Below are 14,695 nucleotides of genomic sequence, written 5' to 3' on the forward strand. Positions count from 1 at the left end.
GTATACCGTAACAGAAAGAAGTGATAGCAGGATAGGGTTGCAAGTGGAGGAGTGAGCAGAGGAAAATCTCAGTTCACGCAATTTTATGTTTTTTAAAAATAATAATAATAATAATAATTTTTAAAAAAAACTGTTTAAAAGGTTTTGCTTTGTATGTCAAATGTTTTTTATGAATTCATAGTTGATTTCTTCTAGTAAAAGAAAAGGGTGAAGTAGATTCAGAGTAGCAGCCGTCAGGCCTGTCAGAGGTCCTGTTGCGAAGGCACCAATCAGCTGCTCCTCCTGAGTCAACCAATGTCAAGCACTCCCCAGAGACTTCTTTTCCTCTGCCTGAGCCTACCTCCTTGGTTACTGCCTCTTTTGCATGAGCTAGTCACCCCTGAAACTGGCTATCTTCCAGTCTGCTAGTGGAGCTCTGTATCTGCTGGTCTCCTGTCTAACCTCCAGAGAGGCCCTGCATCCTTCATTGCTGGCCACATTCTCGTCCACAAAAGGGTTTCTGCTGCTTCATCGTCAGAAATGTCTTTGGCCTCCTCAGGATTTAATTTATGTTAATATAAGTAAATATACTGTCCTAGGAAAAATGTGTGTAGGATAAGAAATACATAAAGTGTTGTGTTTGCAACATTTCAGAGATGCATAAGGATAAAGGAGCCAATTCAGAAGATTAGATTCAACGTTATTGTCAAAGAACAGTTACAAACTTCATATTATCAATGTTAACCCACCCAGTCTGCTTAAGCAGGAAGAAACACATGCAGCAACTTACAGAGTTGGGGAGGTGGTTGTGGTCTCCATCCACTATACTCACTTCACAACACTATTCTCAGTGTTACAAAACTACGTTTACTGAAAGTGATAAAAACTTTTGACTCAAGTGAGGCACATGTACCAGAGTAACAGAGAAGTGTTATATGAACTTTGGTGAAAAAAAACACCTAAAAATAAATAAGACAGCTGGTCTTATGTCTGCTGATGATTAGACCTTTGACACATAAATATGCCATGCAATTCAATCATTTAGTTTACTGTAATTTTCCTGTCAGCACGTGGTCACATCGTGTATAGCTGCATACAGAAAAAAACCTTTCACACATTTTAAAGCATAGCACCAATAATCAATTATTATTTTGTTGTGTTAGCTAAGTAGAGTTGATACATGGAAACTTAAGCACTGCTGTGGCTGGGCTTTCAAACAAGGTCATGAATGCAAAGGGGCTTTCCTTCCAGCTACTTGGGTAGCTGTTTTATCTATTTTAGGAAGCTGCCATAACACTACACTATGTATGACTCATATTCATATCAAAACAGGAGCTGTCAGATGTTATGAGATAAAGGGACACGTGCACACACTCAGATCTGCTTGGTCATTCTGTGATCTAACTGTGGTAGGGTGTTTTTCATTGGCAGTTATAAAGAAGTGAGGGGAGGTGCTCATCATTCACTGGTCCCAGAGCAGGATTTTCAAATGATTTGATAAATTAAAAACAAAAAAGTGAGTTTGACATCCTTACCAATGTACCAATGCCTATCACTTAACACAGTGATGGACGTTCAGCCTGTCTAAATTAAGAGCTACTGAAACATTTATATTACATGAATAAAATTTGTATTAAAATCATACTATATATTACTTGATTGCAGATGCAGCAGGTGCTGGTTTCTGCTGTTGATTTTGTTTATTCACTAGAAAGACAGACACAGTTTTTCAGTGTACATAGGCAACATAAGTTTAAACTAACACAATCAATTCAACTTGTTCATCTAAATCATCCCTGCTTAAGTGCTTTGTAGCTCTTCTCTCACTTTATGTCTCATAGTGGCTCATAGTGAGATCTGTGCTGGGTAAACAGCTTTAGTGATTGGCCACTGAAGAAATGGCCGACCACAAGTGTCATTTTTGTCAGTGAAGCTGTTGAATGTTGCTTTGCTTTTTGTTGTCTTGACATGTGGGAAAGCACTCATTGAAGCCATAGCTGGAAAATATTGTCACAAAGAAATTCAGACTTAAAACAAATCAGTCTTTAACATTAATTATAGTTAAGAGCTGAAAATGTGCCATGCCCTTGAATTTACTGACAAATTAGTAGGGGAACCTTGTGTCTCTGCATGACCTTTTTTAAAGTTTATATCTTTTTTACCTTTTTTTTTAGCTGTTACCTTAAGATTTGACATGGGCATTTCAGAAAATAATGAAGATATGAGATGAAAGTTCTGATATGTACATACGCAGGTCTAGCTCTGTGACTAATAACACTATTATATGTGCTTTATAAAATATTTATATGAGAAATGAATACAAAAGAGCATTAAAATCAGCATTTTTTTTCTAATAGTTAGCAGAGCTAATTGCAAAATGAAGAAATTAAAGAAATTACATTGTTTAAAAGTCAGGCAAAATTACCCTATGGTTTAGTTGATCTATGACTTTTAACCAAAAAGTTAATGTTACTATAGTTTGACCCATCTGCTGGGGTCATACTCAAAACAAATTAATGTATTATACATCAATAGTTACTTTTATTAAAAGCAGTGCAGTACTTGATTTCTCTTCAGAGAACATTATTCATTACACTTTACTTTTGCGTTCCACCATAAAATGTATATGACATGAAATACCAGTCCCACCCACTAACACAAATCCTATCTAACAGGGAGAAGATTGATACAATGTTTATTTTAGTGTTTATGTAGGAACACACAACTAAGAATGTAAAGCAAAGTTGAGTTCAAAAATACTTCAAAGTGATCGCCACAGTTATTCTACAATAGAAACATACAGGAGATATCGATGCTACAATTAACGTAAAATGTTATTTATATAGCAACTTTCAAGATAAAAATCACAAAGTGCTTCATAGAAGCTAAAACATAAAAATAAAAATCAACCAAAACCAAGTTTAAAAAGATGAGTTTTCAGCCGTTTTTTAAAAGCGACCACTGAGTCCACAGATCTCAGGCTCAAAGGGAGAGAGTTCCACAGTTTGGGGGCCACAGTTACAAAAGCTCTGTCACCTTTTGTTTTCAGCCTCGTGTGTTGGACAACCAGCAAGCCCTGATCACATGACCTCAGGGACCTGCTAGGAATGTATGGATGTAAAAGCTCACTGACATATGTTGGTGCTTGTCCATACAGAGCCCTGAAAGTCAAGGTCAAAACTTTAAAGTGGATTCTGAATTTAATAGGGAGCCAGTTCAGCTGAATCAGCAGGGGTGTGACATGGGAGTACTTGGAGGACTTGGTCAGAAGCTTAGCAGCAGCGTTCTGAACAACTTGTAGATGCTCCAAAGAGGCTTTACATAAACAAGTAACCAAAGAATTACAATAATCAATACAAGATGAAACAAATGCATGAATGACAATTTCTAATTCGGAGCACGATACAATGGGACTCAGCTTACCAATGTTTCTCAAGTGATAAAAACAGGAGCAGACCAGAGACTTAACATGAGCGTCCAAAGTCAGAGCTGTAGTAACACCAAGGTTCCTGATAGAAGGTTTGGCAAATGTAGCAAGTGGACCCAAGTTTTCCATAACACTAGGTACAAATTTTTTAGGAGCACAAAGGATTTCAGTCTTCTCCTCATTAAGTTGAAGAAAGTTTTCAGCCATCCAACCTCTAATGGAGTCTATGCACCGTGCAAAATCTGTAGCTTGGAAACATCTTGGAAACATCATCTGCATAGCAGTGATAAGAAATGTCCTTAAAAGTGTTCAATAAGTGCTGAAGAGGAAGTAAATACAACAAAAACAATAAAGGCCCCAAAACTGAACCTCGTGGCACACCATAGGCAAGAAAAGTAGAAGAGGAACTGTACTTAGAGGGTAGCCACAGAAAAGGATCGTTCATGCAAATAAGATTAGAACCAGTCCAAAGCAGACTCTGATATACCCACCCAGTGTCACAGCCTATCTAGCAGAATATGATGGTCCACAGTATCAAAGGCGGAGGTCAGGTCCAACATCAACAAAACAGAGCATTCTCCTGCATCACATCTCATCAAAATGTCATTGGAGACTCTAAGAAGTGCAGTTTCAGTAGAGTGAACTCTACGAGCAGACTCTGATATACATACACATTTACATTTTCTTATCTCTGGCATGTCTTCTGGGTACTTGGAATTCATCCAGAATACTGTATTCATCTAAAACAGCTATATTCTATATTTCTTGAAGCCTTACTGCTCATCACTGTTTCCTTTACCTGCTAGAGTGAATGACTGAGCTTAGAAATCCAAGAAAGCTTAAACCACTGATTTCGATTCAAGACATCAGTGAAGTTTTGTTTCAAGAAGCAAGCATATATCGGTGTGAAAAAGTGTTTGCTCCTCACTTTTTCACACAGGGCCATGTAGGTTTCGATTTGTCTTCCACCTTAATAATAAACACCTTTATTTAGAAACTGCATTTTGTGTTTACTCGAATTATCTTCGTCTAATATTTAAATTTGTTTTACTGATCTGAAACATTTAAGCTTGACAAACATACAAAAATAGAAAATCTGGAAGGGGGGCAAGCACTTTTTTCACTTTACTGTATCTCATTTTGTGGCGTCTAATAAAACAACTTAATCACAGGTGGACCTCAGGCCTAACTGTTGCTTTTATGGTCAGAAAGCTTCCTGTTTAGGGCTTAACACAGATACAACAGGGGTGTGTCTACCTTAGGAAGCAATTTTTTTTAATAAATGTGTTTTTCCAAAGAAAGGAAAAATCACCATGAACCAATTCTAATTATTGTTTTTATTATTTGTTTTTAAGTGATCAAAAACAGTTTGCATAGTCAGACATGACCCTACATCAACTGCAGGTATATCCATGGATTTTATAGAAAGATCATGAAATTAAAGAAGTGAAAATTATTTTGTGAAACTTTTGCATCTTTGTATCCTTGTATTTGTGCTGGTAGATACAACATAAACCATCCTTTAATTACTAATACAAAATGGCAAAGTAGTATCTTCTGATGTTAAAGATTTACAGAGCTTGTGACTAACAATAATCAACTAATAATTACAGAAACAATAACTTCAGTCACAATTTAAGTGGCCTTAATAAAGACACTGATAACTGATAACAAACTGCTATCACAAGGTACTAAGAAAGACATACTTTTATGTCATTTTATATAAGACATCTTTTATCAAATGAAAATTGATCAAAGGTTTGCTGAATGGGGGAGGGGTAATTTCCTACATTTCAGCCAATCACTGATTTCTGCTTTGGAAACCTTTATAACCTTGTGACTAAACCTTCCATTTGGGCAAGAAGAGATCAGTAGCGTGAGACTAGAGTGCTGTACCACGATGATTGTGAGAATAACAGCTTTGATTCTTCTTTGCACACCAGGTAAGTGCAGTTCTTTCCTACAAGAAAAATATGATGGGAAACTTCTGCTAGTACTGCACTGTTCGTGAAACCCATCGTACATCTCTGTGATGGCTATGTAACAACCTTTACAATGTAATAGCATTGATTTTGTCCTTTTGTGTTGTAAATCTGTTGTTATTTGTTTTTTTCTTCAGCTGTGATTCAAACTACAGAGGTTCCTCAGCTGATCTCTTTGACTGTTGTTGACCTTGGTGACAATGCTACTTTTGGCTGTGAAGTCTCTGAGAAGGAGTTAAAATCCTTTCATTGGTATAAACAGTCTCTGGGACACTTGCCCCAAAGTGTTGCTTCTGTTGTTTTTAACCAAATAGCTTTATCTGATGAATTTAAAGATTCACGTTTCACAGTGAATAAAGAAACATCTCAATATATATTTACTATCAGAAATGTCAGCAAAGAGGATGAAGCAACATATTTCTGTCAAACAGGAACCACATATTCACAGACTGTCAGCAGTGGCACATTCTTGGCTGTGAAAGGTAATATGTTTCCCTTTTTGTACCAAGAATACATAATTTCCTTAGGGATTAATACAGTATTCTGATTCTGATTCTGATTCTGACATCACTGAAAAGTTCAGTGTCATTGATGCAAATCAGTTAAATCAGTTACAAATAGTTTAGGTTGCAATTCTGCCTTAATTTACAGATCACAATCATCAGAAATCTGTCTACGTGAAACAAAATCCAGAGAAAGAGTCTGTTCTTCTGGGAGACTCTGTGACACTTGAGTGTTCACTTCTCTCCCAGAAAAAAGAAAAAGTACTCCAATGTCCAGATGACCACAGAGTGTACTGGTTCAGAGCTGGATCTGAAAGATTTGCTCCAAACATCATTTACACTCTCGTGAACAACAGTGATGAAGCTCTTAAGAGACGATGCGTCTACAGCCTGACCAAAACAATACAGAACTCCTCCGATGTCGGGACTTACTACTGTGCTGTTGTCACATGTGGGGAGATCCTACTTGGTGAAGGAACTAAAGTGGAGACACGTATGTATCTGTATTTGTCTTTAAATCTTAAATTATCTTGCATTAAAGTATAAAAGTCTCACTAAGAGTTAGTAAAAAAACAAAAAACATCAAACTAAGCATAAGCACTATAATCAATCCATAGTTATTAATTCCATGCAGCACAATGTAGTCTGTAAATATCACACTTTATTCAAGTTACATAGTACAGACAAATGTATTGCACCACTTCTCGTTTCATCTAACCTTCCAGACCTCTAATCTTAATAGTTATCATTTCAGTTTAATTGCCACAGATATATAAAAAAAAAACACTTATCCATGCAGTTGCCTTTACAAACATTTGTTAAAAAAAAAAAACCAGCTTGTTCTTATAAACTTGTTGAATTCAACCATGATACTGTTATAGGATGTCACAGTGATAACAGTTCATGAAATTTCTTTCCTCCTACATGCTCCAGTATAAATGTTTTTATTGCAGTGGAAGGAACAAAGCTTCAAAGTGGCAAACCACATAAAGTTACAGAGTGGGGTTGTTGAGTGTTGAGAAGCATAGTGCATAGTGCATAAAAGTCACCAATGCTTTGCAGACTCAATAGATCTTCCAAACCTCCGCAAGCTTTAACAGCAACACAAATACTGTGCCCTTGGACCTCCATGGCATTGGTTTCCAAGGCTCAGCAGCTCCTGTAGGTTTAATGTGTAGGCGGCCAAATGCCTACACTCATATATGAGTTTGTTTGAGTGCGTGTCTTCCCATTTTAAGCTCTTTGTTTATCTTATTTTGTTTGAAGTGCTACACACAAAGCAATAATTGCTTACAACACACAAAATTAGTTACTTATGTTATTGGCCATGTTGCCATGTTAAGTATGCGCTAACTGGCCACCTTATTAGGTATATATTTTCAACTGCCTGTTAACCTTGATCACCCAATAATAGCAACTCAGTGCATGTAGATATGGCCAAAAAGACCTGCTGAGGCTCCAACAAAGCATCAGAATAAAAGGGATTTTAATCCAGCAATTTGTTAGATCTATGCCATGATTGTTAAAGATTCATCATAAGCTGTCTCTAGCTCAACAAAAACAGAATATTGTTGATTATACACACACATTTCTGCAACAACTGATAAATTCCATGATCACATATTAAATGTGTCTCTCTCTCTTTTAACTAATGTAGGACCAGGATTAGGCCCTGTTGTCGTTATTCTTGGAGTTCTGCTAGGTTGTTGTGTGGCTGTGATTGCGCTTCTTCTTTTGTACCCCAGAGGGATAAATGTTTGTCAGCATTGCAAAGGTGGGTTTATTGTAACTGTGTGTGTGTTTAAGATCCAAATATAAGTTTCACTTTATCATACCAGGACAACAACAAGAACACAGGATTACAATAAAAATAAATCACTGCATTTATATTACCTTGTTACACAATTCTTGTGTGAGTAAACGCCATAGCTCACTGTAACACTTGTAGTCATCTTCTTCCCTTTGTGTTTTCCTATGTTTCATTTTGATTTTGAACTTATAAACCGATGTTTGGAATAGATGTGGATGAGTACATGTGTGTTGTCAGCAGTTGTCATATCACAACATTATATTGCAAAAATAAAAGATCAATTGTTTAAAACGTCTGTAAAAAATAATTTGTATAACTATATTGTATAATTAGAGAACTGGAGGTGCACTGGGCACACCACAGGAAGGAACGTGTCTGTCCATTCATTTGTATATTTTTAATGTTACCACACTATTATTCCAATCATATCCCCAAATCTTATTTCTTTAGGGGAAGTACGTGCCACCAATCATGCTGGATGTGACGTGTCAAATGTGGGCCAAGCAAATGATTTGGTAAATATGCTTTTGCTAAAAAAGCAATTTCATACCCACAGCTTATAAGAAAGATATCACAATGTCTTGTGAAATTTGTTACAATATTAAGTGTTGGAATAAAGTTAATAGGTACACATACAGTTAGTTTTACAGATGAAATTGCAAAATTATTTACTGGATTAGTAGAACAACTAAAGTCTACAAGGTGTCAAAAGACACCTATATGATTGGAAACATAGAAGGTTTACAACAAGGTGCAAACCAGTGGTTACATTTAAGACTTAGAAGGCCAGATTAGACTTTGCAGGAAAAAATCTAAAAAGCCTGCACAATATTATAATTATGGAAAGAGAAAAAAAGGAGAATGGCAGGATCAACTCATGATCTGAGGCATCACATCATCTGCTATATATGCTGGAGTCCCCACCATCTCTAGGCAGCATATTAAAGCCAATTAATTAACCAAAGCCTGCATGTTGGAGATATTACCCCACTTTGTTGTGATGTGTGTTGGGGTAATTGATCAAAAAAATATGTATTATATATATTACACTGAACACTTTTCTTAAAAGTAATGCAGAATGTTAGTTAATTACTCACCAGAGAAAGTCATTTGTTACACTACTCATTACATTATTTTCATATTTCTCTGTAAAATGACCTGAAACACATTGTCTCATAATTACTATTTAACAATATAAACCCGAGGCTATTGTCCCACACACCAACACAAATCCCCTTGCTAATGAGGACACAGATGTGAGCTTTATGATGACATAAATTCTAAAATACCTGTCATTTCAGATGATGACCGATGCTACAGTCCATTACTCCTCAGTGAGAGTAAACAGAGTGAACAGGAAGAGGAGAGAGTCAACACAAGACTGTGTGTATGCTGCTGTTAGACAAGAGTCCCACACTCAGCAGCAACCATCAGCATAAGCCAAAAACGGCAGGAGTTGTAGTCCTTTAATAGACACTCTGGCCTTTCTAATATCTGTTAAAATAAAACGGTTCCTATGAAGGTTTAGGACAAATATTAAAGTGAATTCCACTGGCACATTAAAGAGTGTTGAATGGATTTCAACAATCCATTAATCCAATACTGAAAGTTGTGCAGTAGGTTGTTGGAACTGAAAAGTTTAATCCATTTTTATGGTTTGCAACTCATGTTGACACACAGACACAGTAACAGCAAAAATACGTTCTTAAGGCATTCTATTGCATGACTGCAGAAACATATTCAAGATTCACACATGGTGATGAAATAAATGTTTTTTTAGCATCTCATTGTTGCACATTTGTCTTTTTTTCTGATCAAAGTCATTGTTTTTTTATCTTTAAATTTGTTAAGTCCTTTGATATGGGTTCCCCTGGTTGAATACATCAAAACTTTCGCGTTAGCTTCTGATTTTGATTACAGTAGTATTTCCATAGACTTTTGGTCAGTATCACCATATGAATCAGTCTTTTACTTTTAGAAGTAAAATAAATGCATTTGAGAAAGAATAAATTGAATATTCACTTTAGAACAACAATAATCAGTTTAACTGACTATTAATTTCATGAAGAATTATGTTGAAGAAACAGGAAATATGAAGAAGCAGAAGAAAGACTGACCTGCTGAAGGCCCTCATGAGGTATTAACCCGACATGGCCATTATTTTGTAATGGTGGTATTTCAGTAATGTTCATTTCCAATCTGATTATTATAATTTTTTATTTTTTTATTTTTTTAGATGATTTCTCTCTTACTTCTTTTCTTTCTTGAATGTTGTAGTTCAGAGCTGGTCTTGACATGTATGCATGTGTGCACAACTTCACTATTTGCATTTTTTGTATATTCCAAATGAAGCTTATGCGTAAGTTCAATAAGGAAGATCTATAGGCACACATCTGTCTCAGGCAGACAGATGTATCTGGAATTGGCCACCCCTGAACTAGACTTTACATCGCTTTTACAGCTCATTGCTGACATCACTGGTCTAGTCCAATCATCTTTCTGCCCGCCTTCTTCAGGCCAATCAGTCTCCACTCAGCATAGTTAAATCTCACTGCTCTTCTGTCATTCTCCCTTGCAGATGGCTTTATGCAACCCATCTCCTCCCTTTCTCTGCCTCTCCCATATTGCTTAGGCTCAATCCAAGCCCCCAACTTCATCTCCACCACCAGCATCAAACTCCTGAAGCTCCTGTCCTAATTCCTATCACTGCTTGTGCAGGTGCACGGATCAATAAGTGGACTCGATAGGCAGGCAAACTAAGATCAGATATTAAGGTCAGATAAGCTCCTGAGTTTCAGATATTTTCTCACATTCATTATATCTGAGCTGGGTGTAATTTATCTGATCCAGTTCTTAAACAGAACACATTATGATCACCGGGAGAAATGTTGTCAGAGTCAGAATAGACTGACCAGTGGAGAGTCCTTGAATCTAATGAATGGAGTGGATTTAATACTGTGGGCCACTGAACAACAGTATAGTTTGATGTCGTCTGATTGTTTTTAGCATAATACAAAACACAAAGACATTCTTCACAATATGCTCAAACTCAATTTCTCTTCTACAAACAAAAAGTTTGGTGGGCGACCCCCTTCCAGGGCTCTCCTCTGCTGTGATTGTCCCTGTGGTGGTCCTCCTGAGGCTCTTGTGTTCTGAGGGGCGTCTGAATGTCTGTGGCCCAGGTCCCCTCCATGCCTACTTTATGTCCTGGGGGGCAGGGCTGTGGCTCCCCACACACACTATTAGGCTACGTTCACACTGCAGGCGAAAGCGCATCAAATCCGACTTTTTTGACCCTATGCGACCCATATCCGATCATGGTATGACAGTGTGAACAGCACAAATCCGATATTTTCAAATCCGATCTGGGTCACTTACATATGTGGTACTGAATCCGATACATATCTGATGTTTTAGAAAGCGATTGCTGTTTGAACGGTCATGTCGCATTAAATCTGTCTTTTAATTCACTGACACAAGACAGGCGCCAATTATCAGCGCCGGTGAAGCGCCCGAGAAGACATCACGAACGCTTCCTGGCCATCCCGTGTAGATGTCAGTGAAACTGTTGGGAAGACAACATTGGAGAATCGTGAACATTTTATTTGTACTGTATAATCTGCAGATTCTGACAGAAATCTGCAACTATCCTTTGAAGCACCGCTCCTCTAAAACAGCAATCAGGATAATTATTAGGCCATATGTAAATAACAAAATAACTTTACAACTTAAAACAAAATTGGGAAATGTAAAGTCCGAAACAGGTCTTTATATTAAGGGCCATCAGTCAGACAATACTGTTTGGTCTGGGTCTAAACAGAGCGCATTGTGTGTGACGTCTTCTTTTGCGCATGCGGGCCGCTTTGAGGGTTCAGACTAGAGAACGTTTGCTGTCACATTTTATTTGTAGTGTGAACAAGCAGACAAAAAAATCGGATTTGATCAAAAATCAGAATTGAGCATTAAGACCTGCAGTGTGAACGTAGCCTTAGAGACTTCCATAGACAAAGCTTATGAACACAAGTGTTCTCACATGCACAGGTGTACAAAAAGATACTCACAGACAATCACTATAAAGCAGATGCTCTCTCCCTTTCTCTATCCCTCTCCTTCTCCTCTATTTTTCTCTCCTTCTCCTTTTGTTGACTGGCCTGCAGGATTCCCCAACCTTATAAACAGTACTTTTGCATAGTGACCGAAACTAGCACCATTGATTAACTGATTAACAATGAACTATGAGATCAGTTTTAAGATTGCTGAAATGCAAATTGTCATGATCATTGATCAATTGCCTTGAGTACCATTTACAGAGTGTTAGGGAATGGCTACAATCATAGCATTGTAAGATAGTGAAAGCTGTACTCTGGGGCCCCCTCCTCCGTTCAGAGTTGTTCATTCCTATGTCATGTTAATGGCCTCTTTGACTTTCCACTTAACCCAGTGTTCCTCCCTGTCTTCCTGAAACGTTTCTCTCACTGAAAATGTTACATTTAGATGAACAGAATCAACTTCCTGGAATTTCTTTACCTGGATGATTGAGCATGTATCACAGTGCATGACAATATGTACTGGACATTTACTTTCTGTTAGGCTGAAATAAAATGTAAGCAAAAAAACTCCAAGTCTCAAAACTGACATAGGAATTCATTCCTTGCCTGTAGTGGCCCAACTTAAACACACACACACAAACAAAAAACACCTGCAGCAATCAACATAATATTTTTTTTAATCACAGCAAGCATGACTAGCTATTACAGTCAGAAATCACATATGCAAAGCAGAAATGAAAAAAAATATCTAAATTTCTGGTCTTTAGAGGCCATATACTGTCACTGATGAAACAATTTAACTGTTCACAGGTAATATTTAAGTAAGACAAAAAAAATAACAACATGAAGGAATTACAAATATAGGGTCTGATGTCAGGTTCAATTTAAATTTCACGAAATCCTAAACACTGTCATTGGCATCAGCGTTTAACTTGAGAGTAAACACTATCCTCAGCAAACTCAGTCTTCCTCTTTCTCCTTGTTTTTCTTTCAGAGAAATGCAGTGCAGCATAGTTTAGTTCTTCATCAGCTTTAGTCTGTGTAACATTTTAAAAAGTAAAACAGTTATGTACATAGTGATATCAAGGTGTTTTTGACAAATATTAACTGAATACCAATAATTTTAATTACTTACACGATCATGTACTGCTTGGTTTGAGGTCTTGTTTGGAGTATCTGATATAGCAAAACAAATTACATTCATTACATTCTAACAAAAGAAAAATACAGTAGTGAAGTGCATCTAATGTTTCATTTAACTCACAAATTATGGTCACTGATCACTAACAAAAATTAATTATTTGCATAAATTTGTTTGTATAAATAAAGTACACACAGGAACACAAATCACAACGCTACATCTCAATCGCCACAGAAAACAGTTCGTTTTACAGTAGAACTTCTGTCATGTTTGTATAATCCATACATTTTGGGTCCTAAAAACGTGATAAAAATAAATTTTTGCATTTTAAATAATTTCAGCTTTTTATAACAGTTACCTTGAAATGGTTTACATACTCTTCGGTTACAGATCAAGACAACATTTCCAAAGAGAGAAATGGCCAAGCAAACTATTAATATTGCCATTTGAATAAATCCTGATTGTGTTGGCTGCACTACAAAAAACAAACCAAAAGTCAGTTCTCAAAAATTTATCAGCTGTGAATATTTAGTTTAGATTAAAGTACTTAACACTAAATACCTTCAATTTCCAGTTTAGTTCCATTTCCAAATAATATCTCCCCACATGTGGCCACAGCACAGTAGTAAGTCCCAGCATCAGATGAGCTGACATTCTTAGAGAAGTGATAAAGACACCTCTCCTGTGAGTCTGATATTATTTCACTTTCACTGTGTCTGTTTCCATCAGTGTAGATGATGCTTGGGTGTAATTGAGCTGATCCAGCTCTGAACCAGAACACATTATAATCTCTGGGACACATCTTGTCAGAGTCCGAATAGACTGAACACTGGAGAGTCATTGAATTTCCTGAACGCAGTGGATTTAACACTGTTGGCCACTGAACAACAGTATAATTTGATGCTGTCTGATTATTTCCTGTGGAATACAAAACACAAGTACATTCTTCATAACACACCCTGAAACACTTTAAAGTTTATAAAAGTATGGCAGTGTATTACTAACTTACCTTTTACTAACAAATATGTTCCAGTCCATTCAGGATTAATCCACTCTATGATTCCACAGTGATAGATTCCCTCATCGTCTTGGACTGCTTTCAAAATGGTCAGGTTGCTAAATTTCTTATCATAATGTGTTTGAAATCTTGATTTAAATATTTCTTGACCATACTCGGGTGCTGCCCTTTCATACAGTGTCACTATTAATTTGAGAGTATCTCCGACACTCTGCTTGTACCAGTGGACTCCTCTACTGCTGACCACATCGGGTAAAGCACATGTTATGTTCGCTGGTTCACCAAGCTGAACAGTTTTCACTGGAACTAGAGTATCTGAATTAGAATACAGAAAAGTTATGGTTTTCTGCACACATCTATTTGACATTAAATTCTCAATTTAGAACATCTTTAGTAAAGTTAAATGCACACTTACATCCTTGATGAAGTAAAAGCAATATAATCCATAACATGACCATCGTGACACTGCTCCTTGTTGAGGACTTGGCTGGTATTTCACTGAATGAAGGAGGTGAAATCACTGTATTTGGTAAGACAGTAAAATGCTGCTGATTGGTCAGTACAGAATAGATTCAAATGTAGACTTCCTGTCACATTTGCCTCCTCCTGGGCTTTGCAAAAGCTCTCATCTTCTTTCATCTTGTATTGTAACTGCCTATTTTGTTAACTCGAACACTGTTCCCTATGGGTTATAGTTATTCTGGTTAAAAAACTATTCTTGATAATACGTAAGCACTCAAAGTATAATCAGCACAGTCCCAACTGCTTTTTTGTCACGGTCTGCGG

General features: G+C 36.9%; 2 protein-coding genes across 5 annotated transcripts; one reads left to right on the top strand and one right to left on the bottom strand.

The window, feature by feature from the left end:
• The first annotated feature begins 5,273 nt into the window (after window positions 1-5,273).
• LOC106097357 (uncharacterized) lies at window positions 5,274-9,486 on the top strand. 3 transcript variants are annotated; one of them, XM_013267435.3, is made up of 6 exons: window positions 5,274-5,349; window positions 5,526-5,870; window positions 6,040-6,384; window positions 7,549-7,665; window positions 8,152-8,216; window positions 9,003-9,486. In XM_013267435.3, exons 1-6 carry the CDS (start codon window positions 5,307-5,309, stop codon window positions 9,138-9,140), a joined length of 1,053 nt encoding a protein of 350 aa, XP_013122889.2. In that variant the 5' UTR covers window positions 5,274-5,306; the 3' UTR covers window positions 9,141-9,486. The 3 variants fall into 3 exon arrangements, with proteins under 3 accessions (XP_013122889.2, XP_025766307.1, XP_019218736.1); XM_025910522.1 differs by lacking the exon at window positions 8,152-8,216; XM_019363191.2 differs by lacking the exon at window positions 7,549-7,665.
• Window positions 9,487-12,411: 2,925 nt separating this feature from the next.
• Window positions 12,412-14,393, bottom strand: LOC109203589 (uncharacterized). Of its 2 annotated transcripts, XM_019363206.2 has the most exons (6): window positions 14,325-14,393; window positions 13,901-14,224; window positions 13,453-13,809; window positions 13,250-13,366; window positions 12,886-12,926; window positions 12,412-12,787 (listed from the first exon to the last, which is right to left on the bottom strand). In XM_019363206.2, exons 1-6 carry the CDS (start codon window positions 14,365-14,367, stop codon window positions 12,671-12,673), a joined length of 999 nt encoding a protein of 332 aa, XP_019218751.1. In that variant the 5' UTR covers window positions 14,368-14,393; the 3' UTR covers window positions 12,412-12,670. The 2 variants fall into 2 exon arrangements, with proteins under 2 accessions (XP_019218751.1, XP_025754883.1); XM_025899098.1 differs by lacking the exon at window positions 13,250-13,366.
• Between the last annotated feature and the right edge of the window lie 302 nt (window positions 14,394-14,695).

Source organism: Oreochromis niloticus, linkage group LG2, assembly GCF_001858045.2.
Source record: "Oreochromis niloticus isolate F11D_XX linkage group LG2, O_niloticus_UMD_NMBU, whole genome shotgun sequence".
In the NCBI taxonomy this organism is placed as follows: Eukaryota; Metazoa; Chordata; class Actinopteri; order Cichliformes; family Cichlidae; genus Oreochromis; species Oreochromis niloticus.

Coding starts and splice junctions, on each gene's coding strand:
- LOC106097357 (XM_013267435.3), top strand. CDS start 5,307: ATGATTGTGAGAATAACAGCTTTGATTCTTCTTTGCACACCAG. Junction 5,350..5,525: donor GATTCTTCTTTGCACACCAG/GTAAGTGCAGTT, acceptor TTTTTTCTTCAG/CTGTGATTCAAACTACAGAG. Junction 7,666..8,151: donor TGTTTGTCAGCATTGCAAAG/GTGGGTTTATTG, acceptor TTATTTCTTTAG/GGGAAGTACGTGCCACCAAT.
- LOC109203589 (XM_019363206.2), bottom strand. CDS start 14,367: ATGGTCATGTTATGGATTATATTGCTTTTACTTCATCAAGGAT. Junction 13,810..13,900: donor AACATATTTGTTAGTAAAAG/GTAAGTTAGTAA, acceptor TGTATTCCACAG/GAAATAATCAGACAGCATCA. Junction 13,367..13,452: donor AACTAAACTGGAAATTGAAG/GTATTTAGTGTT, acceptor TGTTTTTTGTAG/TGCAGCCAACACAATCAGGA.